General features: G+C 42.4%; 1 protein-coding gene across 2 annotated transcripts in view; it reads left to right on the top strand.

Moving 5' to 3' along the window:
• Positions 1-24,863, top strand: part of LOC139530236 (actin nucleation-promoting factor WASL-like) — a 28,313-nt gene extending 3,450 nt beyond the window's left edge. The window contains exons 2-11 of one of the 2 annotated variants that reach the window (XM_071326444.1): positions 2,585-2,719; positions 2,837-2,923; positions 3,020-3,116; positions 5,404-5,427; positions 8,434-8,632; positions 8,982-9,024; positions 19,331-19,484; positions 21,943-22,505; positions 22,602-22,710; positions 23,008-24,863. In XM_071326444.1, coding sequence (XP_071182545.1) covers positions 2,585-2,719; positions 2,837-2,923; positions 3,020-3,116; positions 5,404-5,427; positions 8,434-8,632; positions 8,982-9,024; positions 19,331-19,484; positions 21,943-22,505; positions 22,602-22,710; positions 23,008-23,066 — 1,470 coding nt within the window. In that variant the 3' untranslated portion in view covers positions 23,067-24,863. The remainder of the gene's footprint in view (positions 1-2,584; positions 2,720-2,836; positions 2,924-3,019; positions 3,117-5,403; positions 5,428-8,433; positions 8,633-8,981; positions 9,025-19,330; positions 19,485-21,942; positions 22,506-22,601; positions 22,711-23,007) is intronic. The other variant, XM_071326445.1, reaches the window with a different exon arrangement.
• The last annotated feature ends 940 nt before the right edge of the window (positions 24,864-25,803 follow it).

Below are 25,803 nucleotides of genomic sequence, written 5' to 3'. Positions count from 1 at the left end.
TTTCTGATAAATTTGATGTTATTTTAATGGATAAAAAATATGCTCTTTTTTAAAAAACGAGGACATTTCTAAGTGACCCCAAACTTTTGTGTGTGTGTATTAGTACCAGTCCAAAATTTAGACACACCTACTCATTCCAGGGAATGCATTTCAATTAAAAGGTGTCTTGTTAAAAGTACATTTGTGGAATTTCTTTCCTTAATGCATTTGAGCCAATCAGTTGTGTTTTTAACAACGTAGGAGTGGTATACAGAAGATAGCCCTATTTGGTAAAATACCAAGTCCATGTTATGGCAAGAACAGCTCAAATGAGCAAAGAGAAACGGCAGTCCATCATTACTTTAAGACATGAAGGTCAGTCAATTTGGAAAATTTCTAGAACTTTGAAAGTTTCTTCAAGCGCAGTCGCCAAAGAACATGAAACTGGCTCTCATGAGGACCGCCACAGGAAAGGAAGACCCAGAGTTACCTCTGCTGCAGAGGATAAGCTCATTAGAGTTTCAGGCTCAGAAATTGCAGCCCAAATAAATGCTTCACATAGTTCAAGTAACAGACACATCTCAACTTCATCTGTTCAGAGGAGACTGTGTGAATCATGCTTTCATGATTGAATTGCTGCAAGGAAACCACTACTAAAGGACTCCAGACGTGAAAATACCGCCCCCTATCCCAAAGAGGCGAAAGGACACCAATAATAAGAAGAGACTTGCTTTGGCCAAGAAACATGAGCAATGGACATTAGACCGGTGGAAATTTGTCCTTTGTTGATGAGTCCAAATTTGAGATTTTTGGTTCCAACCGTTGTGTCTTTGTGAGACGATGAATGGATGATCTCCACGTGTCGTTCCCACCGTCGAGTATGGAGGAGGAGGTGTGATGGTGTGGGGGTGCTTTGCTCGTGACACTGTCTGTGATTTATTTAGACTTCAAGGCACACTTAACCAGCATGGCTACCACAGCATTCTGCAGCGATACGCCATCCCATCTGGTTTGCACTTAGTGGGACTATCATTTGTTTTTCAACAGGACAATGACCCAACACATCTCCAGGCTGTGTAAGGGCTATTTGACCAAGATGGAGTGCTGCATCAGATGACCTGGCCTCCACAATCACCCGACATCAACCCAATTGAGATGTTTGGGATGAGTTGGACCGCAGATTAAAGGAAAAGCAGCCAAGAAGTGCTCAGCATATGTGGGAACTCCTTCAAGACTATTGGAAAAGCATTCCAGGTGAAGCTGGTTGAGAGAATGCCAAGAGTGTGCAAAGCTGTCATCAAGGCATAGGGTGGCTATTTGAAGAATCTCATTCAAATCAAAATATATTTTAAACACTTTTTTGGTTACTACATGATTCCATATGTGCTATTTCGTAGTTTTGATGTCTTCGCTGTTATTCTACAATGTAGAAAATAGTAAAAATAAAGAAAAACCCTGGAGAGTGTGAGTGTGGAGAGTGTGGATATATAGAGTGTGATATATATATTTGTAATAATGACAATTACAACAATACTGAATGAACATTTTATTTTATTTTAACTTAATATAATACATAAATTAAATCAATTTAGTCTCAAATAAATATTGAAACATGTTCAATTTGGTATAAATAATGCAAAAACACAGTGTTGGAGAAGAAGGTAAAAAAGCTAACGTTTAAGTTCCTTGCTCAGAACATGAGAACACATGAAAGCTGGTGGTTCCTTTTAACATGAGTCTTCAATATTCCCAGTTAAGAAGTTTTAGGTTGTGGTTATTATAGGACTATTTCTCTCTCTACCATTTGTATTTCATATACCTTTTGACTATTGGATGTTCTTATAGGCACTATATTATTGCCAGCCTAATCTAAGCATTTTTTGTGGTCTTAGAACATCTCTCTTTTTTTTGAGAGTGGAAACCTGAGAACTGGAAAAACCAATAGGGTAAACAGAATTTGGGGAAAAAACTAAATGGAGTCAGGCAAAAAAATAAACCCATATTGTTTTAGGGTCCTAACTAATCAAATCCAATGTACTATGGTCTGGCTAGTGGCCTATGGTCTGGCCAGTGACCTTTCCTGTGTTATGATGAGGTGTGAGTTTGAGGAGAGAAGTGCTTCCTCATGTTCTTTCTCTCCTACCCGCAATAATAAATCACTGAAGAGGAAGTGAGCTAGAATGGTATTTCCTCTTCCTCATCATCTCGTTTTGTGATTGGCACAGGTCGCTCTCGGTGTCCTTGAAGCAAACAAAGCTTTAGATTGTGTGGCCACTGGCTATGTCTGTCATCATTCTCTATCAGATATTCTCAGGGTGTATTATCTGCAACCGTTGTACTATACTCTCGGGCAAATAATCAGTGTTTCCTGTTCGTGGATGTGGTCCTCTTCCTCTATATGGCCATCATTTACACATTTCCCCCTAGAGGCATTCCACTAGTTAAGCTAGTTTTGTGAAGACCGAAGATAATGTGCAATCCAATGCTGCACTTCTTAATCACATTTAATTATCAAAACATTTTACAAGCTCTTTGTCTCTCTGTGTCACTAGTGTTTTTACTTTGCTGTAACGCTCCCACACTCCCACTGTGAATTCGTCCTTAGACCCTGTGCTCAGCGGTAGTCCAGGTGTATGGGGCAGACAGGAGCTCATCCTGGATGAAGAGGTGCTGCGGAGTGGCCTGTCTGATCAAGGATAACCCTCTCAGGTCCTACTTCATCAGGGTCTTTGACATCAAGGTGAGTGAAGTAGATGAAGGATGGTTGAAGCTAGCCTAACACTGAGTCCCTTTCCTGAGGAATTCCCTCTGCTGCCAAAAGGCAGTTCACTACTTAATGTTATTTCTCTCTTTTCAGGAAGGGAAAACCATGTTTGAACAGGAGCTCTACAATAACTTCTCAATCAACAGCTCTAGGTCGTATTTCATTTCATTCGCAGGAGATGTAAGTATGATATCCCGCCGCTTGAAAGCTTTTGGACCCCACGTAGACAGTGTCCTAAAAAAAAGAATGATCTCTCTTTACTCTCTTTATCTCCAGAACTGCCAGGTAGGCCTGAACTTCGCTAGCGAGGAAGAGGCCAAGCGATTTAGAGCCGCACTTAACGACCTACTCGGCAGACGCCAACGTAAAACGGGTAACTACAGTTGCTCCGTGTGCTCAGTCTACACTACCTCTGCGTTCTCACCACCTCAACCTTTCACCTTCTGGACAGAGGAAGGGGAGGAAGCTTCAATTTCTCTTCCTGCGCTACTACTGACAAGACCACAGGGCCCGATCCCAAACCGATCCCTCTATTACCTGAGACCTATCTTGTAACTCAGATCTGCGAGGGGGTTCATTTGGGGTCAACAACGGTCTAGGAATTGGTTTGGAATTGTGTCAAATTTTTCCTGCTGGTTGCTGTTGGAAACTCAGTGATATACAGTGTCTTCGGAAAGTTTTCAGACCCCTTAACTTTTTCCACATGTTACCTTACAGCCATATTCTAAAAAACAGAAATACCTTATTTACATAAGTATTTAGACCCTTTGCTATGAGACTCGAAATTGAGCTCAGGTGCATCCTGTTTCCATTGATCATCCTTGAGATGTTTCTACAACTTGATTGGAGTCCACCTGTGGCAAATTCAATCGATTGGACATGATTTGGAAAGGCACACACCTGTCTGTTGGAAGGTGAACCTTCACCACAGTCTGAGATCCTGAGCAGGTTTTCATCAAGGATCTCACTGTACATTGCGCGGTTCATCTTTGCCTCGATCCTGACTCGTCTCCCAGTCCCTGCCACTGAAAAACATCCCCACAGCATGCTGCCACCACCATGATTCATCGTAGGGACAATACCTGGTTTCCTCCCGACGTGTCTGTTCGCATTCAGGCCAAAGAGTTCAATATTGGTTTCATCAGAAAAGAGAAAATTGTTTCTCATGGTCTAAGAGTCTTTAGGTGCCTTTTGGCAAACTCCAAGCAGGCTGTCATGTGCCTTTTACTGAGGAGTGGTTTCCATCTGGCCACTACCATAAAGGCCTCTGGTGGAGTGCTGCACTGGCCTCATTGGTTGTCCTTCTGGAAGATTCTCCCATCTTCACAGGGGAACTCTAGAGCTCTGGCAGAGTGACCATCGTCTTCTTGGACACCTCCCTGACCAAGGCCCTTCTCCCCAGATTGCTCAGTTAGGCCGGGCGGCAAACTCTAGGAAGAGTCTTGGTGATTACAAAATTCTTCCATTTAAGAATGAAGGCCACTGTGTTCTTGGGGACCTTCAATGCTGCAGACATTTTTTGGTACCCTTCCCCAGATATGTGCCTCAACACAATCCTGTCTCGGAGCTCTACGATCAAAACCTTCGACGTCATGGCTTGGTTTTTGCTATGACATGCACTGTCAACTGTGGGACCTTTATATAGGACAACGACCCTAAGCACACAGCGAAGACAAAGCAGGAGTGGCTTCGGGACAAGTCTCTGAATGTCCTTGAGTGGCCCAGCCAGAGCCTGGACTTGAACCCGATCGAACATCTCTGGAGAGACCTGATAATAGCTGAGCAGCAACACTCCCCATCCAACCTGACCAAGCTTGACAGAATCTACAGAGAAGAATGGGAGAAACTCCCCAAATACAGGTGTGGCAAGCTTGTAACGTCATACCCAAGAAAACTCGAGACTGTAATCGCTGCCAAAGGTGCTTCAACAAAGTACTGCGTTAAAGGGTCTGAATACTTATGTAAATGTTTTTATTTTTAATAAATTAGCAAACTTTTATTTTTTTACTCCCATTGTGTGTAGATTGAGGGGGAAAAAGGGACGTAATAAATTTTAGGATAAGGCTGTAACTTAACAATGTGGAAAAATTCAAGGGGTTTAAATAGTTTCCGAAGGCACTGTTTCTGTCTGTACAGTAAAAACAGAAGAGTGTCTTTCTGCGCTAAAGGCTGCATTGGTGTTCCTCTCTGGCTTCTCTACATCTCTCTCTGTTTCTCTCTCCATGCCGGCCTTTGAAGTTTGCTGCTCTTGCTGTGAGGAGTGTGCTTTCAAAGACGTGGGGCAGGGAAGGGGTCTACTGTAATGGTATGGTAGGGACACTAGCTTTCATTCTGTACTGTTCTTCCAGTACTTGTCTTTTTTTTGTGCATATTTTCTGAACTAGTGAAAATGCATCCTCTCCTCCTGAGTGAAATGCATTTGGCGCCCAGGATCTGAATGGAACTGGTATTTTCTCCAACCTGCGGTGGCTACCTTTCCGTGGCCTTTCATCCTATTTCCGTCTGTCCATCTGACTCTCATAAACTCACTCTGAACACTTTCCAGACACTTTGCTTGTCCTTCGACACTTCCATCTACACTCACCGTTGCTCTGATAGCTGTGCCAAAGCACACTTGAATTGGCTGCGAAATTATAATTGTTCCCATTTTTGTTTTGCAGAGAAAAGATGTGACCCTGCAAATGGTATGTTGTCCATTCTTTGATTTGTACCAATTTGTATAGTCCAAATTTGACCTTCAACATGTTTTATTGAAACGTAATCCTTGGTTATTTTACGATTTAAAAGCATAGTTCTCCTATAATCAGTCAAGTGAAATCAAATGTATTGGTGTACACGCATGTGTACACACACATCGCTGTGGGTTTAATTTAAAATACTCTTTGAAGAGGTAGGGTTTCAGATGTTTTGGGAAGATGGACAGGGACTCTACTGTCCTAGCGTCAGGGGGAAGCTGGTTGCACCATTGGGGTGCCAGAACAGAGAAGAGCTTTGACTGGGCTGAGCGGAACAAGACCTCCCCGTAGGGGGGGAGGGCCAAGAGACCGAAGGTGGCAGAACGTAGTGCTTGGGTTGCGTTGTAGGGTTTGAGCATAGCCTGAAGGTAGGGAAGAGCAGTTCCCGTTACTGCTCCGTAGGCAAGTACTGTGGTTTTGTGGTGGCGCCGAGCTTCGACTGGAAGCCAGTGGATTGTGCAGAGGAGCGGGGTGACGTGTTCAACATTCCCAAGTTCTCCCAAAGCGGGCTGCGGCATTCTGGATAAGTTGCAGGGGTATGATGGCACAAGCGGGGAGCCCAGCCAACAGAGTGTTGCAGTAGTCTAGACGGGAGATGACAAGTGCCTGGATTAGGACCTGCACCGCTTTCTGTGTGAGGAAGGGTCATACTCTAAAGATGTTGCAGAGCATGAACCTGCAGGAGTGTCACCGCTTTTATGTTTTCAGAGAATGACAGGGTGTTGTCCAGGGTCACTCCATGGTTCTTTGCACTCTGCGATGGGGACACCGTGGAGTTGTCAACCCTGATGGAGAGGTCTTGAGGTCTTTTGCTTCCCTCCCCCAATTTGTTTTCCTTGTCATAATTCACTGTCATGCTGACAGTGTGCGCTTTAATATTTGTGATATTTAATCGTTACATTTAGGAGGTTTCTGAACCCTAATATGGACTGGACAACCATTGACATTATCTGTCAATCATTGACTTTCATACAGCCAAAGACAACCATCTGTATGGTACCACTACATGGATACCACTACAAGCTTCCGGTGAAGTACAATAATGAGGGTAAACATGTCTCATGGCGAAGGAGCTTTCAAAGTCCTCGTCGATAGCTGAGACTTCTAACATTTGTAGGAAATCCAGGGATTTGGTTGGGATTAGCTGTAGATTACTGATTTATGTCTGACCCATCTGCATATTGTGGAGATTAACATGGACTCGAGGAGCGTAATCAAATGCCGGGACAGGGGGAGGTTTGACCACACCATGTATTGAGAGTTTGTGTGACTAACTGGGGTTAAACCCAAATCATTTGCATGCCATAAGACTGTTATCCCTCTGAACTGAAGCCTAACCTAGGTCTCATGTAAGGTTATTCCTCATGCAAGAGTAGTTCACAGAACTACTGTAGCTCTGTTTGTTGGCTATTGCAGTTTCAATCAGAAGTCATTATTATAATGTTCCTAGACAACATCGTGTACATTTTATAGCAGCCATGTTGGTGCCTCCTGGGTATTTTTTTACAATTAACGGTCCAAAGAATTAGCAGAATTTTAAACCAAGCAATAGATGGTCAACATGAGTATATTTGAATTGTCCAAGGAGCAACATGGCTTCCAGCTCTGAAGTTGGCCAAAGCTCTTTTTTAAAATTTTTTATATGACTGGGTTTGACTCAACTGATGTCACATAAGGAACAAACACACACAATGGGAGGACAAGCACTGTCTTTGAGCCAGTTTGATTCTGTCACCGTTTCTTTAGTTGTCTGTGAAAGACTGCTGTGCTATTCCTTTGTGTAGCCACAGGCAGTCTGAGAGCCTCGCCAGTCGGTTGGTCTACCCAACACTGTATCATATGGATGGCACAAGGATGTATTGCACAACCTCTTTATCAAGCCTGTCTTTAACAGAGTCATTGGACAGTGAGTTGAAGTTGGAAGACTGGTTGGGTCTGCTTGGGTGTCCAGTGCTGCTCGTGGATGGGCTTTATATGCTGTTGTCCTGCCCCTGTCCTTTTGAGGAAGAGAGAGCGGAGGAGGATGAAGAGGAAAAGGAGGGGGGTGTGGTGCTAGAGGAACCGAGGATTAAGAGCTGGTTTAAAGAGGTATTTAATGGTCGAGTTGTCGTCATGCAGAGTTCATGTCCATCCCGCCCTTGTCCTTTTGAGGAAGAGGATGATGAAGAGGCAAATGAGGGGTGTGTGGTGCTAGAGGAGCCGAGGATTAAGAGCTGGCTGAGAGAGGTGTTTAACGGTAGGGTTGTCGTCAGAGTTCATGTTCATGATCCCATTTAAATTCTAGTGAATTAAGAAATTAATGCACATGATTTACATAATTGCATCAATGTTTTGCATAAATGTGAAAACTTTGAATTATAATTTAAATGGAATTTGTACTGACTTTGTTGCTTGGCACCTATGCTGGTGTTTGGCTTCTACAGTAGATATTCACAAAGGCCCTGGCATTTGTATAGACAATTGGTGCCCTCTATTGTTTGTTGCCTGTACACTATTTTGAAATAGTGTTAAATACATCGAAAGACTGTTTTATTGTGTGTGGTCCTGCATTGTTGGCTGTCTTGCTCAGTCTTAAACGTTTTCACTTGTTTCTATATATTTATATTTAAAAACATTTTAAGATTGCAATATTGATGGGCTTCAGAGACTACCATAGTCTCAACACAGGCCAAGTTATACAGTAGTCTTTTTACTACCAGTCTAAGTATGCAAACTAAATGTTACTTTTTTTATTAATAATTGAAAGGGGTTGTGTATGATCTATCTGGCCTGTGTAATATAACTTGTCCAGTATGCTAAGAAATCAAAGGACGACCTTTTGGATTGACTCCACCTCATTTCGTGAGAGAAACACTGCTTCTGAGCTTCCCAGCAGTGGTTCTGAGCTTCTAGTTCTAGAAGCTTCTCATTTTCTTCCTCCATCTCTCCCTCCTTCTACCCTCCCTCCTACTATAGGCCCGGCTCTCCCTATGGCCACAGTGGACATCAAGAACCCAGAGATTAACAATGTGCGCTTCCACAACTCCCAGCAGCAGCCTCAGCCACACCACATCAACAACATGCTGCACAGCAGCCTCAGCAAGAAGGAGAAGAAAGTCAAGTGCAAGAGGAAGAAGCTCACCAAGGCAGACATCGGCACCCCCAGCAACTTCCAGTGAGTGGACCACACTTCCGCCGAGATTACACTTCAGACGGGTCTGTGTAGAGAGTGTACATTCTGAATGTATGTTGTGTAACGTATTGAGCTTGTCACTCATGTTTGAGGGTGTTCTTTGTGTCTTGAGAATCTTTTCAATGGCTCAGTTGTGTTTGTCTGCATTCATAATTGCCCCTCTGTTTGTGTGTATGTGCACAAGTGAGTGGTCTTACATGAGTGTCTGTGCTTGCACATGATTGTTGCTGCGTGTGCAATGCACACCCACACACGTTTGTGAATCTGCTTGCTTGTGGGTACACGTGTATGTATGTGCTCATCCCTGTCTGTCTTGTGTCTCTCTCTTCAGGCACATCGGCCATGTGGGCTGGGACCCAAACACAGGCTTCGATGTGAGTACCACACACACACACACCGGATCCTTCATGGGCACACAATGGTGACCTGTGTGGCCGACTCATGATTGGCCCACACAATGGCCTCATTTGTATACAGCGCATATTTATCATGCATCCAATGCCGTCATACAAGCCTCTCCTGCAACCTAGAATATTCCAGAAAATTGTTGGTCACTGTTTTGGGCAGCTATGCTTCAGTAGCGCAAGTCACAAGTCAGTCGATCCTCATAGAAATACCTGTGTTCTGCAGTTCATCAATCATCACCATCACATATGTTTGGGAGTGTTGCCCAAAACTCAATGTTTCTGCTCGGTCACCAAAGAAGTGTTTTTGCCAATATTTGTCATGCCATTCAGACAACTGTCAGAGAAGTTGGCGTAAGCACATATTCCCCGATTCCGACCTGAGGTAAGCGCAAATGAATGGAACATTACCGGTAGTCGATTTTCATGTACTTTTCTCTCTATGCGTCTTCCTACCTTGAACTTAACCCTCTACAGTCTATACCCTGTCTAAGCCGGGGGGGGGGGGGTTCTACTAAGCTTTTGTTTTAATTGTTTTAAGAAGGTCATACAGTGCCTTGCAAAAGTATTCATCCTCCTTGGCGTTTTTCCTATTTTGTTGCATTACAACCTGTAATTTAAATAGATTTTTTTTTGGATTGCATGTAATGGACATACACAAAATAGTCCAAATTGGTGAAGTGAAAGGAAAAAATAACTTCAGAAGTCACATAATTAGTTAGATTGCACACAGGTGGACTTTATTTAAGTGTCACATGATCTGTCACATTATCTCAGTATATATACACCTGTTCTGAAAGGCCCCAGAGTCTGCAACACCACTAAGCAAGGGACACCACCAAGGAAGCAGCACCATGAAGAACAAGGAGCTCTACAAACAGGTCAGGGACAAAGTTGTGGAGAAGTACAGATCAGGGTTGGGTTATAAAAAAATATCCAAAACTATGAACATCCCACAGAGCACCATTAAATCCATTATTAATAAATGGAAACAATATGGCACCACAACAAACCTGCCAAGAGAGGGCCACCCACCAAAACTCAGACCAGGCAAGGAGGGCATTAATCAGAGAGGCAACAAAGAGACCAAAGATAACCCTGAAGGAGCTGCAAAGCTCTACAGCGGAGATTGGAGTATCTGTCCATGGGACCATTTTAAGCCATACACTCCACAGAGCTGGGCTTCACAGAAGAGTGTCCAGAATAAAAGCCATTGATTAAAGAAAAAAATAAGCAAACACGTTTGGTGTTTGCCAAAAGGCATGTGGGAGACTCCCCAAACATATGGAAGAAGGTACTCGGGTCAGATGAGACTAAAATTGAGCTTTTTGGCCATCAAGAAGAATGCTATGTCTGGCGCAAACCCAACACCTCTCATCACTCCGAGAATACCATGTTTTTTTATCGACAGGGACTGGGAAACTGATCAGAATTGAAGGAATGATGGATGGCGCTAAATACAGGGACATTTTTGAGGGAAACCTGTTTGTCTTCCAGAGATTTGAGACTGGGATGGAGGTTCACCTTTCAGCATGACAATGACCCTAAGCATACTGCTAAAGCAACACTTGAGTGGTTTAAGGGGAAACATTTAAATGTCTTGGAATGGCCTAGTCAAAGCCCAGACCTCAATCCAATTGAGAATCTGTGGTATGACTTAAATATTGCTGTACACCAGTGGAACCCATCCAACTTGAAGGAGCTGGAGCAGTTTTGCCTTGAAGAATGGGCACAAATCTCACTGGCTAGATGTGCCAAGCTTATAGAGACATACCCCAAGAGACTTGCAGCTGTAATTGCTGCAAAAGGTGGCTTGACAAAGTATTGACTTTGGGGGGGTGAATAGTTATGCACGCTCAAGTTCTGTTTTTTTTGTCTTGTTTGTTTCACAATAAATAATAATTTGCACCTTCAAAGAGGTAGGCATGTTGTGTAAATGAAATGATACAAACCCCCAAGAAATCTATTTTAATTCCAGGTTGTACGGCAACAAAATAGGAAAAATGCTTTCGCAAGCCACTGTACCAAGGATCATTGCTATTTGATTTTGACTTTTAAGATGCCTTGAAGTGTGTGTGTGTGTGTGAGAAATAATAATTCATACTTCCCTAAAATAACCTACTAGATCAGTGTTTTTAAATCTAACAGTTGTTGAAACAGATATGCATATGATGCATTCAGAGAGTATTCAGACCCCTTGACTTTTCCACATTTTGTTACGTTACGGCCTTATTCTAAAATTTATAAAATATTTTTTTCCCTCATCAATCTACACACAATACCCCATAATGACGAAGCTAAAACAGTTTTTTTGAAATTTTTGCAAATGTATTACAATAAAAAAACATACCTTATTTACATAAGTATTCAGAACCTTTGCTATGAGACTCAATTGAGCTCAGGTGCATCCTGTTTCCATTGATCATCCTTGAGATGTTTCTACAACTAGATTGGAGTCCACCTGTGGTAAATTCAATTGATTGGACATGATTTGGAAAGGCACACACCTGTCTATAAAAGGTCTCACAGTTGACAGTGTATGTCAGCAAAAACCAAGCCATGAGGTCGAAGGAATTGTCTTTAGAGCTCTGAGACAGGATTGTGTTGAGGCACAGATCTGGGGAAGGGTACCAAACAATTTGTCATGTTGGTTGTTGATCATTGCTAGACAACCATTTAAGTCCTGCCATATATTTTCTAGACAATTTTAAGTCAAAACTGTAAATAGGACACTCCGGAACATTCAATGTCATCTTGGTAAGCAACTCCAGTGTATATTTGGCCATGTGTTTTAGGTTATTGTCTTGCTGAAAGGTGAATTTGTCTCCCACTGTCTGTTGTCCTGTATTCAGGACAAAAAGTTCATTTCTTTGCCACATTTTATTTGCAGTATTAGTTTAGTGCCTTATTGCAAACAGGATGGATTTTTTTTATTCTGTGCAGACTTCTTTCTTTTAGTTTAGTATTGTGGCGTAACTACAATGTTGTTGATCCATCCTCAGTTTTTTCCTATCACAACCATTAAACTCAAACGGTTTTAAAAAATGTGGGGAAATGATTGCAGTCAGAGTGTGGTATAACTGCAGTACACTAGTATAACTGTAGTTAGAATGCAGTATAACTGCAGGAGGCGGCAAAGTTTTTTTTTTTTTCATTGCTGTAATTTTGCAGTACAACTGCCGTTATTCTGCAATCACTGTCCAAAATACCAGTCGACTGCACTTTTACTGCAGTTTCAAAAACTTGTTTTGTAAGGGTAGTCAAGGGGTGTGAATACTTTCTGAAGGCACTGTGTAATATATAATAGTGCTAACCCCATTTAGTTGACTGGTTTATTGTTTGGACGATAGACTGTTGGTCAAGAGATTTGTTTTTAGTCGGTCGCAAAATAAAAATTAAAAACATGGCACACGAGACACCTCTCTGATTCGCGTCTGTCTCAGTGGACTAATACATTGCGGAGGCCGCAGGGATGGCACAGTCCATCACTCCTTAAGACTGTCACCGTCAATGTTAAGGTTCACTCTGTTCTACGTGCCTGGGTGGAATTATATTTTTGGAGCAGTGGACGGACACCTTTTGGTAACATAATATCCTCACTGTTCCCACTCCCAATCACAAGGGGTGATGGCAAAGTTTTAGATTTTTGTAATTTTGCCTTCTCTTGCTAGTAGCGGCTAGCTGGCTTTAGCCTAGCTAAAAACAGTTTCTATCTATCGTTTTTAGCTTCACCCATCTCCAAGCGAAATAATACGATTTATATGAAATAATTTATCCTGGCAAATATTTTTTGGACTTGCCGGTGTAACCTAAAACATTATCCCAGTTTGATATCCTGCTTGTGTAGTCATTCGATATCAACAAAAAAATAGAACTTCATGTTTTTGTCAGAGAAAAAAAACAGCTGGCTAGAGCAGGTTCTACTATTTCACAATAGCCTGGAATCACTAGTTATTTCTTCTAAACAAAATACCTTTTTGGGTTAATTCTTGTTTGGTTTACTGTTTGAAAAGTTGCTGCGATTTACAATGCAAAGTCGGCTACTTTTTGATATATAGCCTATAAATCAAATCAAGGAACCAAGCGATGACACCACAGAAGGGGTAAACCAGACACGTCACAGGGGCTATAAAGCTGAAGCATCCATTTAGAATGATATCTCATCACCACATATGTTAGTGAGAGGAAGTCCGGTAGTGGGAGAGGATGGAACTTGGTGACACTGGGCAAACATCTGATCTCAATACATTTTTCTGTTCCCAAAACTAGAATCTGTTTTACAAAAATGGTGCACTTAGTTTCATAGAGTTGATGCTTTGCCAAAGTTTTTAAAAGTTGCGTTGTTTAGAAAGAGTGCAAGGTCGAATTCAGTTTGCACTCCTCCTAAAGCTTGCGCTTCACAGAGGAGGCTTTCCCTAACGGAAATATGCAAATACATGCTTACTCGTGCTTGGCTTTGCCCACCTCTGCTTGTTCTGCCCATTTATGCTTCATTTGCTCCCACTGGAAAAGACACAGATGAACTATCTGGGGTTAGTTATAAATATCTTTGACTCTGCCCCCACGGCTGCGGAAGGAATAATACAGTGTGTCCCAATTTTCAGATGGTACAAAATTACGTAGAATACTGGAGAAGCCACCCCTTTTATTGATGAAAAACTACATTGACTTACATTCCGTCTCCGTAGTGTGTGAATTTACTTTTAGGTGCTCCACGGGGGTATTTGCTTGGCACGCCAAGCAATTTGGTAAAATTGAGAAAATAAGTGCAATTGCATTTGTTTTGAAATTGCATTTGTTTTCCATAAATGGTTACTTCATTGGACCTGACACCGTTTGTAAGAGTATTCGTTAGGCCTACAGTATGTGTCAAGATAATGTTTTTATTGAGTATAGTTTTAAAATCTTGAGTCAAGAAGAAGGGGAGTATGGCTGAGCGATAGGGCCAAAATATTGTGTATAGCCGTCTCAAGTAGCAACGTAAACTATAAAAACGAAATACCTCTTATGTAATAACCCAAACTTGTGCATGCATCAATACCAGTATGTAGTAAAATACAGTATACTGCCCAGCCCTAGTTTAGATGCACAAGGCACATCTCTCTCCAGAATGCGCTCTCTCCCGCCAATTCTTGTGCACTTGTTTCATAACGTTATTGTGTGAATTGTTTGCCCTTAGACTAAAAATCGATCAATTCCCCAATTACATATCACTAGTAGTACATTTACTGTTCATTCCCATAATTTCTAATCTACTAATTGTTTAGTTACGGTAATTTCTGATAATGCATTCAATATATTATTAGTCATTTACTGTTCTCATTGTCGGAGTGGATAACCTTTGTTACACTTGTGAGAAACACGTTTTGGTTTATTTCATTCCACACTCCTGTCAAAGCTGAACACCTGTTTACGCATAGATGTAGACCTAGGCTACCTGTGCCATGGAACTTCTCAAAGTAATGTAATAAAGCATGTTCGATGACCCGAGACATGGGGCAAGTACTGGATTGAGCAGAGTAGCTTGATGCCACCTTTGTTTGACCGGTATGTTCCGACATCAGAGAATAGGACACCAAAACTCAACACAGATATAGCAAACGATGATCTTTATTAACGACACAATTTAGTAAGACCGCATGCGGAAAATGCTAGGCAACCTACTAAATTGCTGCAGTCTCTGTAAGGGACAGATCGCAATTTACTGATGGGGGAGGTGTGGTTCAAAATAGTGGGTTGACAAAAATAAATTGCTTTGGAGGGTTGTTTTTTGTGGGTAAGGGTAGTGCTTTTTATTTTTGGGGTTTACATTTGCTACTTTGCAGGTTTTACTATATTTCTTCCATTCTAGCTAAATTTCCTCATCTACCTCCATGCGCCAAATACAGTGAGCTATAAAAGTATTGGGACAGTGACAATTTTTGTTGTTTTGGCTCTGTACTCATAGCACTTTGAAATGATACAATGACTGGGGTTAAAGTGCAGACTATCAGCTTTAACTTGATGGTATTTTAATCCATATCGGGTAAACCGTTTAGAAATTACAGCACTTTTTGTACATAGTCCCCCCATTTTAGGGGAGCAAAAGTATTGGGATAAATGTACTTTTGACAAAGTAGTCAAAAGTTAAGTATTTAGTCCCATATTCCTAGTAGGCAATGACTACATCAAGCTTGTGACTACAGATTTGTTGGATGAATTTGCCGTTTGTTTTGGTTGTGTTTCAGAGTATTTTGTACCCAATAGATATTAATGGTAGATAATATATTGTGTACTTTTGGAGTCACCTTTATTGTAAATAAAAAAATATATATGTGAATGCTACCATGATTACGGATAATTGTGAATAATGGTGAGTGAGAAAGTTAGAGGCATAAATATCATACCCCCCCAAATATGCTAACCTCCACTTGTTGTAGTGGTGAGGGGTAAGCATGTCTTGGGGGTATGATATTTGTGTGTCTTACTTTTTCCACTTTCCCCAATCTAAGTAACATAATTTTTTTTTAAATCCCCATAATCTGTCACTTTTTAAGATGGAGATATCAGTTTTTTTGCAAGGCCTGCGTCTCAATCCCCCACATCCACTTATGTTGGCCTTCCGCAACTGTGGTGGAAGGTGGCCGAGCTACAGCTGTGTTTGTCAGACCATGAGACATCCTGAAAATCGTTCTTCTCATGTAAACGTTTTTAGCGTTCGAACTGTTTCTCCTACAAGCTTATATGACTCACGAACACAATGATCACGGGACTCGTCTGAAGGTAGCCTGTACAAATTAATGGAAGTACGGAGGTAGTTTTGTGCCAACAAAAATAAGGGTTTAAATGTGTCCAAAAAAACTATTTCCTTCGCTTTCTTATCTCCTAGATAAAGAACAGACACTTCAAAACCGTATTCCTTATTACATTTTTACTGTCTTTTTTGCCATTTTGAGTGTGTTATTCAATGCATTTCTATGGGATATAGTAGTAAAGGCCCAACGGCTTAGACTTTGAGGTTAATATTAGTATCATAGTGGACAACTAGGCCTATGCATGCAGTGTCCTGATGCATTTAGTGCTCAAATCTCCAGGAGCTGAACCTGAGGTGGACAATTATTGTTTTAGGAAAGTAGACTAAAAACCAATAGGATGTGGTTATAAAGTTTTGCATATGCTACACCGAAACACTAGGAATAGTGTTTTTGTAATTTGTTATAGGCTGTTTTTAGGGACATGTGAATGTGGCTCATTTGGATAATATCCCTCGTTGGCGCTGGCCGTGCCAAGTCGGTTCTGAATGCATATGGATGTCCGGTAAATTTCTCAAATGTCAGGTAAATTAAAATGTGCATGTTTTATGCAGATTTTTGAATATTCACATGAAAATCTGTTGCCAATTGGATGGAAACCTATAGACACCCTGAAGAATGGCAAGTGTGCCAGTCCAGTGTCACTGATTATGCCTGCATAACATGGTTCACCAGCAGCCCCAAACATCTAAAGAATAAGCTACAGACTAGGGTTTAATATTTTCCCGGTATTTTACAAATGTTCCATCCCGAGAATAATCACATTGCTCCCGGGTAACCCAGTATTTCCCGCCCAAACCAGGAGAGTCATTCTAAAGCATATTAATGTCTGGATTTGATTAGAGCTTTGATCTGCATGAAAATGCAAGCCTGATGCTACCTGAGCCTGATAAGCCATATATTGAATACATTTTATGAGCCCAAGCCCAGTTGATTGTGCCGTTATCCAATACGTAGCCTATGATATAGGCTACCGCACAACAGAAAAACATAAAAGCCCATAGATGTAGCCATGTTAAAAAATAAGGTGAAAGCCAGATACAGATTTATAAATTAGACGTGCATTCAGTCCTTTGTATTACTGTAGCATATGCAATCCAAGCTGTGCAGAGGCAATTTGACAAATGGAAAGAGACTGTTACAAAACACCAAAAAGTTTAATTACATTCAGAGATTGCCAAGCCTTTGATACTGGGTAAGCCTACAAGGTAGGGAAGGATCTGTTTTCTGTTTGTCTATTTATTGTGGTGTTAACCAATACCGACATGGATTGCGTTGTGTTGTGCATTGGCACAGAAACCTGTTGGTGGAAAATTATTTTGAGGGTAATTATGTAAAAAAAATGTACAGTACAAGGGGAAGGTCATGTGGAAATATTTTGTATGTTAAAAAAAAAAAAAGATATAATAATCTGTCCATAACCCAATCGGAAGTGCTGCAATGACCCGAAGAAGATGTAAGGCACACAGGCTTAAGTGTGATAACGTGGTAAAAAGTGATACTACAAACACTGATGAGATAATAAGGTTAGGGAGAACTGAACATCCAAGGTTCTACTACTACTTCACTGTAGCCTAATGAAATGCAATTGTACAAACATGCAAATTCACTGCACCCCAAGGGTCATAATAGCCTACACACTGTTCAGAGACCCACACCTGATAGTGAAGTCATAGAACATACCCGTTTTGTTCGCTCCACATAACCCACGCTGTGGATGCTGACTGATTTAAAAATATATATATATTCTAAAAACATTTAACAAGACTAGGCCAATGAAAGAGGGCATAGACAACATTGAACATTTTAAATGTAACATTTAAAAACAGCTCTCCTAGTTTACGGGACCCCCTCATGGGGTCTGGGCATGTCCACCACCGTTGGGGCGGTCGGAGGCAGACTGGCAGGGGATAGTGGCAGGCTAATACACGGTGCACTGAATAGGCTACAAACTGGAGAGGAACAACAACCAGGCTATATTCTGAATCAGGTTGATCAGCGTAGGTTTTGGTGTGATTAATTACGTAGGTAAGAGGAGCGCACTACACTCGCAGCACGCTCTGTTTGCAAACCCTGGGGTGATGGCTCGCACTCCTAGCAACCCCGCTATCTTATCTGGTTCCCCAAATTCTCACTTACAACCGGCCTTCGTCGCCGGCTGCCCTACCCAGCAGCGAACGACAACCTTTCCCCATTATGGTGAGTACAATGCGGATACTTGCAAAGGCTACAAGCCCAACGTTCATCAAAGCACAGCTCCCCCGCCAAGACCTGCCTGTCTGGCAAGCAGGTGCAGCTGTGAGCAATTAGTTTGCCCTCAGAACAGCTTCAGTTCATCGGGGCATGGACTCTTCAAGGTGTCGAAAGAGTTCCACAGGGATGCTGGCCCATGTTGACTCCAAAGCTTTGCACAGTTGTCAAGTTGTCTGGATGTTCTTTGGGTGGCGGACCATTCTCGATACATACGGGAAACTGTTGAGCTTGAAAAACCCAGCAACTTTGCAGTTCTAGACACAAACCGGTACTACTACCATACCCCATTCAAAAGCCCTTAAATCTTTTTTGTCTTGCCCATTCAATCTCTGAATGGCACACGTACACAATATCTCAATTGTCTCAAGGCTTAAAAATCCTTCTTTAGCATGTCTCCTGCCCTTCATCTACACTGATTTGAAGTGGATTTAACTAGTCATCTTTCACCTGGTCAGTCTGTCATTGAAACAGCATTTTTGTACACTGTGTATAATATAAATATTCCATTTAGCAGACACTGAATAAACAGCCAGGTCTGTAATTATTGGCACCCTTTTATAAAGATGAGCAAAAAATACTATAAAATGAATAATACAAATACTGAGCTATTATATTATTTTATACTAATACAATTACTAACAGATTTTGTTTAACAAGTAATACAAAAAATATATGGGTCAAATTTATTGGGGCTCTAGCACCCGCCCATTGAGAGGATAATGACAGAGGCTTTTTCTAAAAAAGTTTTATGAAATTGGAGAACACATTGGGAGGGTTAGACCATTCCTCCCATACAGAATTTTTCCAGATCCTTGATATCCTTCGTCTGCTCTTGTGGCCTAACTTCTTAAATTCAAACCACAGGTGTTCAATGGGTTTCAAGTCCAGAGACTGAGATGGCCATTGCAAAATGTTGATTTTGTGTTCAATGTACCATTTCTTTGTGGAGTTTGATGTGTGCGTGGGGTTATTGTGTGCACCACCAGGTGCAATTCCCCTTTTAATCCACCAGAAGGCAGAATGGCACTAAGATTGACAAGGTCATTTGATTATTGTGTGCTCAATATGAAGTTTTCTGAGTTAAATGATATTGGCATTGCATTTTTTTATTTTAGGCCATGTTTGTACAGCGTCATTTTAGCCCTTTACAAAACACCACAGATGCTAGCCTGTCTGTTTTTTTGGATTGTCCTGAACAGGTCTTTCTCTCTGTCCCCCTTTCTCTGTCCCAGTTGAATAACCTGGACCCAGAGCTGAAGAACCTGTTTGACATGTGTGGCATCTCAGAGGCTCAACTCAAAGACAAGGAGACCTCCAAGGTCATCTACGACTTCATCGAAAAGAAAGGAGGGGTGGAGGCCGTCAAGAACGAGCTCCGTAGGCAAGGTGAGCTCACCAGAACCACCCTCTGAGTTCCGTGTATCTCAAGTATTAAGGATTCCACCCACTGTGAATGTGATGAACTTCCTTGTTGAGAATGCACTCCACTGGTAATGAGATGGTGCAAGCCAGATGGGGATTAATTATGTGGTATTTTTCCAGGGCCGCGCAGGTGGTGTGGTGGGTAACTGACTGTGTTTCCATAGAGTTGTGGTTGGTGTGTTTCTGCCTCAGGTGTTGACTGTGAGCTTTGACATGCTTGACCGGATGAAGCTAACTAGCTTGTGGTTTGTCTGAATTATTAATTAACAGAGTTGAAAGGCTATAATGTAAAATGGTGCCAGAATTTCAGTGAATTTCTGAGCTCTTGAACGTTCAACGTGCCAGAAGTATAACTCATTTAAAAAAATCTTAATGGGGATCCAGGTATTCTACTACTCGACTCAGAAAATCAAGCATGGATTGGAGAATTGTGGTAGAGTGTTTAGTTTTTAGCACTGTTTGATTTTGGATGTTAAATGCCACATCGCTGTGCTGGGAGTTGTTTTGACTGTGTATTGGAGTGATTTGAAACAGTATCTGGATGACAGGGTTTGGATGACACATTAACTCTTGGGGGGTAACATTTACATTTACATTTAAGTCATTTAGCAAACGCTCTTATCCAGAGCGACTTACAAGTTGTAACCTACAGTGGGGAGAACAAGTATTTGATACACTGCCGATTTTGCAGGTTTTCCTACTTACAAAGCATGTAGAGGTCTGTAATTTTTATCATAGGTACACTTCAACTGTGAGAGACGGAATCTAAAACAAAAATCCAGAAACTCACATTGTATGATTTTTAAATAATTAATTTGCATTTTATTGCATGACATAAGTATTTGATCACCTACCAACCAGTAAGAATTCCGGCTCTCACAGACCTGTTAGTTTTTCTTTAAGAAGCCCTCCTGTTCTCCACTCATTACCTGTATTAACTGCACCTGTTTGAACTCGTTACCTGTATAAAAGACACCTGTCCACACACTCAATCAAACAGATTCCAACCTCTCCACAATGGCCAAGACCAGAGAGCTGTGTAAGGACATCAGGGATAAAATTGTAGACCTGCACAAGGCTGGGATGTGCTACAGGACAATAGGCAAGCAGCTTGGTGAGAAGGAAACAACTGTTGGCGCAATTATTAGAAAATGGAAGAAGTTCAAGATGACGGTCAATCACCCTCGGTCTGGGGCTCCATGCAAGATTTCACCTCGTGGGGCATCAATGATCATGAGGAAGGTGAGGGATCAGCCCAGAACTACACGGCAGGACCTGGTCAATGACCTGAAGAGAGCTGGGACCACAGTCTCAAAGAAAACCATTAGTAACACACTACGCCGTCATGGATTAAAATCCTGCAGCGCACGCAAGGTCCCCCTGCTTAAGCCAGTGCATGTCCAGGCCTGTCTGAAGTTTGCCAATGACCATCTGGATGATCCAGAGGAGGAATGGGAGAAGGTCATGTGGTCTGATGAGACAAAAATAGAGCTTTTTGGTCTAACTCCACTCGCCGTGTTTGGAGGAAGAAGAAGTATGAGTACAACCCCAAGAACACCATCCCAACCGTGAAGCATGGAGGTGGAAACATCATTCTTTGGGGATGCTTTTCTGCAAAGGGGACAGGACGACTGCACCGTATTGAGGGGAGGATGGATGGGGCCATGTATCGCGAGATCTTGGCCAACAACCTCCTTCCCTCAGTAAGAGCATTGAAGATGGGTCGTGGCTGGGTCTTCCAGCATGACAACGACACGAAGCACACAGCCATGGCAACTAAGGAGTGGCTCCGTAAGAAGCATCTCAAGGTCCTGGAGTGGCCTAGCCAGTCTCCAGACCTGAACCCAATAGAAAATCTTTGGAGGGAGCTGAAACTCCGTATTGCCCAGCGACAGCCCCAAAACCTGAAGGATCTGGAGAAGATCTGTAGGGAGGAGTGGGCCAAAATCCCTGCTGCAGTGTGTGCAAACCTAGTCAAGAACTACAGGAAACGTATGATCTCTGTAATTGCAAACAAAGGTTTCTGTACCAAATATTAAGTTCTGCTTTTCTGATGTATCAAATACTTATGTCATGCAATAAAATGCAAATTAATTACTTAAAAATCATACAATGTGATTTTCTGGATTTTTGTTTTAGATTCCGTCTCTCATAGTTGAAGTGTACCTATGATAAAAATTACAGACCTCTACATGCTTTGTAAGTAGGAAAACCTGCAAAATCGGCAGTGTATCAAATACTTGTTCTCCCCACTGTATAATTGGAAACAACATTTATTTTCAGTGCTTATTAAGTGAAAGAACTGTGATTTGTATTGGGACCGTGCAGTACTCTTGTGCACCCCAGTAATTTGAACCCTGCTGGATGGAATATTGCGACTCCTTAACGGATTTCTCTCTCTTTCCCTCTCTGTCCCACACAGCCCCACCACCCCCTCCCTCTCGGGGAGGCCCACCTCCCCCTCCACCACCCCACAGCTCGGGCCCAGCTCCCCCACCACCACCATTGCGAGGTGGCCGGGGTGCCCCGCCACCTCCACCCTCACGGGCCCCCACCTCGGCCCCTCCCCCACCCCCACCCTCCAGGCCTGGTGCCCTAGGAGCACCCCCTCCACCCCCGCCCCCCACCAGAGGGGGCCACCACCAGCCACCACCACCTCCTCCTCCACCCTTGCATGCCAGCACAGCACCCCAGGCCCCACCACCACCTCCCCCACCAGCACCACCACCCTCCGGTTGTGGGGGAGCCCCTCCACCACCACCTCCACCACCCCCACCTGGACCCCTGCCCCCTCCAGAGTTGGACTGTGGTGTGCCGTTGTCCCGCTCACCCCAGGGCTCGGGGGGTAAGTTGGCCCTGCTGGAGCAGATCCGTGGGGGCACCCAGCTGAAGAAGGTGGAGGCACCGGCCTCCAAGACACCGGCCACCACTGTGGGGCGCGATGCGCTGCTCGACCAGATACGGCAGGGCATCCAGCTCAAAACTGTAAGTGTACCATCTTTGCCTGTGTATGTTTGTGTGCATTTCCATGTTTGTAACTGTGTGTGTGTGTGTGTGTGTGTGTGTGTGCGCGTGCGTCAGGTACCAGACGGCCCAGACTCTGGCTCCCCTACACCAGCACCCTCGGCAGGCATAGTGGGGGCACTTATGGAAGTAATGCAGAAGAGGAGCAAAGCCATCCACTCCTCAGGTAGGTGCCTACTGTCAGTGTGATGGAAGTGATTCAGTTCACAGCACTCGCTTGAGGAATAACCTTGCCTGAGATCTGAGTACTTGCTTTAATAGGCTTTAATTTAACGTCCGAATAAAGTCTTGTGCCGAGCAGGCATTGGTGAGCAGTTGTCAAGACGCTGAATTTAAGTACTCAATTGTGTTATTGCCAGTTTGCCAATAATTTAAGTACTGAATTGTGTTATTGCCAGTTTCCCTCAAAATAAAGATGTACATCTCTATGCTTTGTTTACAAATTTGTTTTGTCATTTCCTAGATGAAGATGATGATGATGACGAAGAGGATTTTGAAGATGACGACGAATGGGATGACTAGTTAAGTCTTTCCTCCCCCTCCACCTGAGCACACCTGACACTAAACTGATCCTAAAATCTTCCAAAACCTGACTAAAATTGTAATGTAAATGTTCTATGAATTGGGTATATATTTATTGTTGCCTTTTTATTAATCTGTGCAATACCTTGTTCATTTAATCTGTCATGTTTTTTCACATACCCTCTGTAGGGTATCTCTGTTAACACTTTCCTGGAACTCTGTCATAGAACGCTCACATCGTCGTTAAAAGCATGACATAAATTATATAATCTGTTATAAGGGCTCCCGAGTGGCGCAGCGGTCTAAGGCATTGCATCTCAGTGCTTGAGGCGTCACTACAGACCCTGGTTCGATTCCAGGCTGTATCACAACTGGCCGTGATTGGGAGTCCCATAGGGCGGCACACAATTGGCCCAGCGTCGTTAGGGTTTGGCCGGGATAGGCCGTCATTGTAAATGAGAATTTGTTCTTAACCGACTTGCCTAGTTAAATAAATAGAAAAGTCATAACTGTTAATGGTAATAAGCTGTTATGCTTAGGCTGACTACCGCTGTATATGACACTAGAAGGTATTATTACCACCAACGACACCTGGGGTCTGTTCAGGGTGGTGCAATGTCCAGATAGAAACAAGTTTTGTAATATTGATATGATTCTGTCCTCAAGAATAGTCGTATACACTTATCAGCTCTTAACATTACATTTATGTCTCCAACGTTCTGGACATTTAGCCCGATGGAATAATACTGTACATTGCTGCTATGTCACGCCTATGACAGCCTAAAGACGCTCTATAACAGCAGGTTCAAGTAGTACGGTATCTGCTGGATTAACCATGTGCAATTTTAGTTGGGATATATTTTATTGGTGCGTTACTGTTAAATGTTACTGTCGGTAAAGAAAGGGAGATATAAGAAACAAAACGGACGGGATCCTCATGTCATTATTGTTGTTTGATGCAAGATAACACTATTTTCCTACCCTACTTTTTTGTACCTTTTGTTTTTCTTAAAGCGATCCAAGTTTAGCAAAGTAATTTTTTCATATAGAGTCCACTTATTAGACTTGTAAGCCACAATTGACTCAAATGTTTTCAATGCTAGTATGTTCACTGTTGTTATCTTTGCACAATTTCAAAATTGAATTTATTATAAGATTAACAGTTTGGTGTCTTAGTTGTGTTCCAACGATGTGCTTATTCAGTGACGGGGAAGAAAAAGACTCCCATGGGTAGATCAGTGTGCTTTTTGCCAGTCATTGACTCATGGAAGCTCTTAAAGCAGCTTCTGCGGCAAGGAACTTTTATTGTAATCCACTCATGATTGACACTACGAACGTGTCCCGCGTTACATTTCACTACAAAAAATAACTAATACAGAATCACACAAATAGGCTCATAGGAATCATTTAGGTTTTGTGCTGCGCTTGTTTCTTTTCTGTTACTTCGTGTACCTCTGTTACGATTCCCAAACGTATTATTCTCTCCTTCCTGCTGAAATGAAAATAATATTTTTTCCAGGTCAGTGTTCATATGCACCAGCCAAAATATAAATATCTTCCCGTTTTTGTTTTTACAAACCATTACTTTTATGTGCTGAATCTCTAAATACCTCCATACAAAAGTTAATACTGAACCAAAATTGGCATTTGCACGAAGCGTCTACAAGGTTTTGGTTTGACTCTCCTGAAAACTTCTGAGATGGTAATGAACCTCATCCTCCACCAAGGTGATTGCTGCGTTTTAGAAGCTTTCAAATAGGTTGGGAAAAGCGATGGAAATAAATGGTGTACTTCGTTTTTCTCAGTCTCGTGCAATTTCTGGATCTGTGTTGAAACGTATCTACTGTGCATTCGGAAAGTATTCAGAACACTTGACTTTTCCCACATTTTGTTAACAGCCTTATTCTAAAATGTATAAAATAGTTTTTTGCCCTCAACACACAACACCCCATAATGACAAAGCAAAAACAGGTTTTTATAAACTTAAATATCACATTTACATAAGTATTCAGACCCTTTACTCGGTACTTTGCTGAAGCACCTTTGGCAGCGATTACAGCCTTGAGTCTTCTTGGGTATGATGCTACAAGCTTGGCACACTTTGGGGGGTTTCCCCCATTCTTGTCTGCAGGTCCTCTCAGGCTGGATGGGGAGTGTCGCTGCACAGCTATTTTCAGGTCTCCAGAGATGTTTGATCGTGTTCAAGTCCGGGCTCTGGCTGGGCCACTCAAGGAGATTAAGAGACTTGTTCCGAAGCCACTCCTGCGTTGTCTTGGCTGTGTGCTTAGGGTCGTTGTCCTGTTGGATGTGAACCTTTGCCCTAGTCTGAGGTCCTGAGCAGGTTTTCATCAAGGATCTCTCTTTACTTTGCTCCCTTCATCTTTCCCTCGATCCTGACTGGCAAACTTCAAGCAAGCTGTCATGTGCCTTTTACTGAGGAGTGGCTTCTGTCTGGCCACTCTACCATAAAGGCCTGATTGGTAGAGTGCTGCAGAGATGGTTGTCCTTCTGGAAGGTTCTCCCATCTCCACAAAGGGACTCTGGAGCTTTGTCAGGGTGACTCTCGGGTTCTTGTTCACCTCCCTGACCAAGGCCCACCTCCCTGACAAAGGCCCGGAATATTGAGTACAATAATTTCTCATGTCTCCATAAAACTCCTCTGTGCGTCAATATTAATAAAATAAAAAAGTCCCAACACTCAAACCACACAGACATAAAGCCAAGTCCTGCCTTTTGA

Source organism: Salvelinus alpinus, chromosome 9 (assembly GCF_045679555.1).
Source record: "Salvelinus alpinus chromosome 9, SLU_Salpinus.1, whole genome shotgun sequence".
Lineage (NCBI taxonomy): Eukaryota > Metazoa > Chordata > Actinopteri > Salmoniformes > Salmonidae > Salvelinus > Salvelinus alpinus.
Note: the sequence above shows the minus strand (reverse complement) of the source record. Positions and strands in the feature narration are given on the sequence as shown.